At 34.9% G+C, this 1,511-nt stretch overlaps 1 protein-coding gene across 1 annotated transcript; it reads left to right on the top strand.

Annotated features, from left to right (window-relative positions):
- The first annotated feature begins 624 nt into the window (after positions 1-624).
- Positions 625-1,012, top strand: LOC116866257 (ribosomal biogenesis factor-like). Its single transcript, XM_032855078.1, has one exon. It carries the CDS (start codon positions 634-636, stop codon positions 964-966), a length of 333 nt encoding a protein of 110 aa, XP_032710969.1. The 5' UTR covers positions 625-633; the 3' UTR covers positions 967-1,012.
- The last annotated feature ends 499 nt before the right edge of the window (positions 1,013-1,511 follow it).

Genomic DNA, 1,511 nt, shown 5'->3' with positions numbered 1-1,511 from the left:
TAAGCCACCCAGGCACCCCTCAAGCTGTTAATTTTTAAAAATTGAGGTATAACTGACATATAATAGTTTCAGATATACAACATAATGCTTCGATATTTGTGTGTATTGCAAAATGATCACTTTTGAATATGTAGTACAGTATTATTAACTATAGTTGCCATACTGTACATCACATCCCCATGCCTTATTTATTTTAGAAGTGGAATTTTGTACCTTTTGACCCCATTTTGCTCTCTCCCCCTTTCCTCACTCTCCCTGTCACCATCTTCAGATACCACCAATCTGTTCTCAGTGTCTATCAGCTTGTTTTGCTTTGTTAAATTTAGATTCCACATATAAGTGAGATCATGGAGTATCTTTCTCTGCCTGACTTAGTTAGCATAATGCCCTCGAATTCCATCCATGTTGTTACAAAATGCAAGATTTCATTTTTTATGGCTGAATAATTTTCCATTATACATATCTACCGCATTACATATATATCACATTTTGTTTATCCATTGATCCATGGATGAACACTTTGGTTGGTTCCATATCTTGGCCATTGAAATAATGCTACAATGAATATGGGAGTACAGATATCTCTTCAAAATACTTATTTCAGCTGTGGTTGTAGATGGCGTCGCCCGGAGCATGAGTTGTTGCACGAGGATATTGAAGACAATGGCTAAGAACAAACTAAGAGGGCAGAAGTCCAGGAATGTATTTCATATAGCCAGCCAAAAAAACTTTAAGTCTAAAAACAAAGCAAAACCAGTTACCACTAACCTTAAGAAGATAAACATTGTGAATAATGAAAAAGTTACCAGAGTGAATAAAGCTTTTGTAGATATACAAAAGGAACTTGCACGTTTTTCAAAAGGCCTTTCCCTTGAACCTTTGCAGAAACAGCTGATTCCTCAGCAGTGTCATGAAAACGAACCAGTTAATGTTGATGAAGCGACAAGATTAATGGCTCAGTTGTAATACACTGGAGATACATCAAATACCCCCAAAAGACCAATAAATTAAATGTTTTATACAGTTTTATTTTTAAAAATCTTGTTAATGTACAGGCATTGGCACATTTTTAAAACAAACTACATAAAAGAGATCTTTCCTATAATCTAGGAAAGTGGAATGTCAGAAGTCAACAAAATGTGATAAACTTAGAGTGCTAAAACAGAAGGCACTTCACAAAATCTGTTCACTGAAACAGTTAATATAATCCTACTTTACATCCTTCACTTTATAAGTGGCAGTGAATGTGTGTTTGGATTGGAGGACACACAAAAATACGGACAGTTTCGTGGCAGTAAAAAAATACAAGACAAACAAGTGATGAGCCTTTGGCCAACTTTTTTTGTTTTCGATGGCCTTAAGTCTATTTTAACTTTCCTCTCATAAGAGGAAAAATGAGAAGGATTCAAAATTGGAAGAAAAGCTGAAATCCCAGAATCTAATTATGTGAGGATGGAAGGGATTTGTGGGTATTAAATCACCTTTTCCCCTGGAAAAAAAAAAATACTTAT

The sequence above is a fragment of the Lontra canadensis genome, unplaced genomic scaffold (assembly GCF_010015895.1).
Source record: "Lontra canadensis isolate GAN:19392208 unplaced genomic scaffold, GSC_riverotter_1.0 scaffold9, whole genome shotgun sequence".
Taxonomy (NCBI): Eukaryota; Metazoa; Chordata; class Mammalia; order Carnivora; family Mustelidae; genus Lontra; species Lontra canadensis.
The sequence above is the reverse complement of the archived record's forward strand: the minus strand, read 5'-3'. Positions and strand labels throughout refer to the sequence as shown.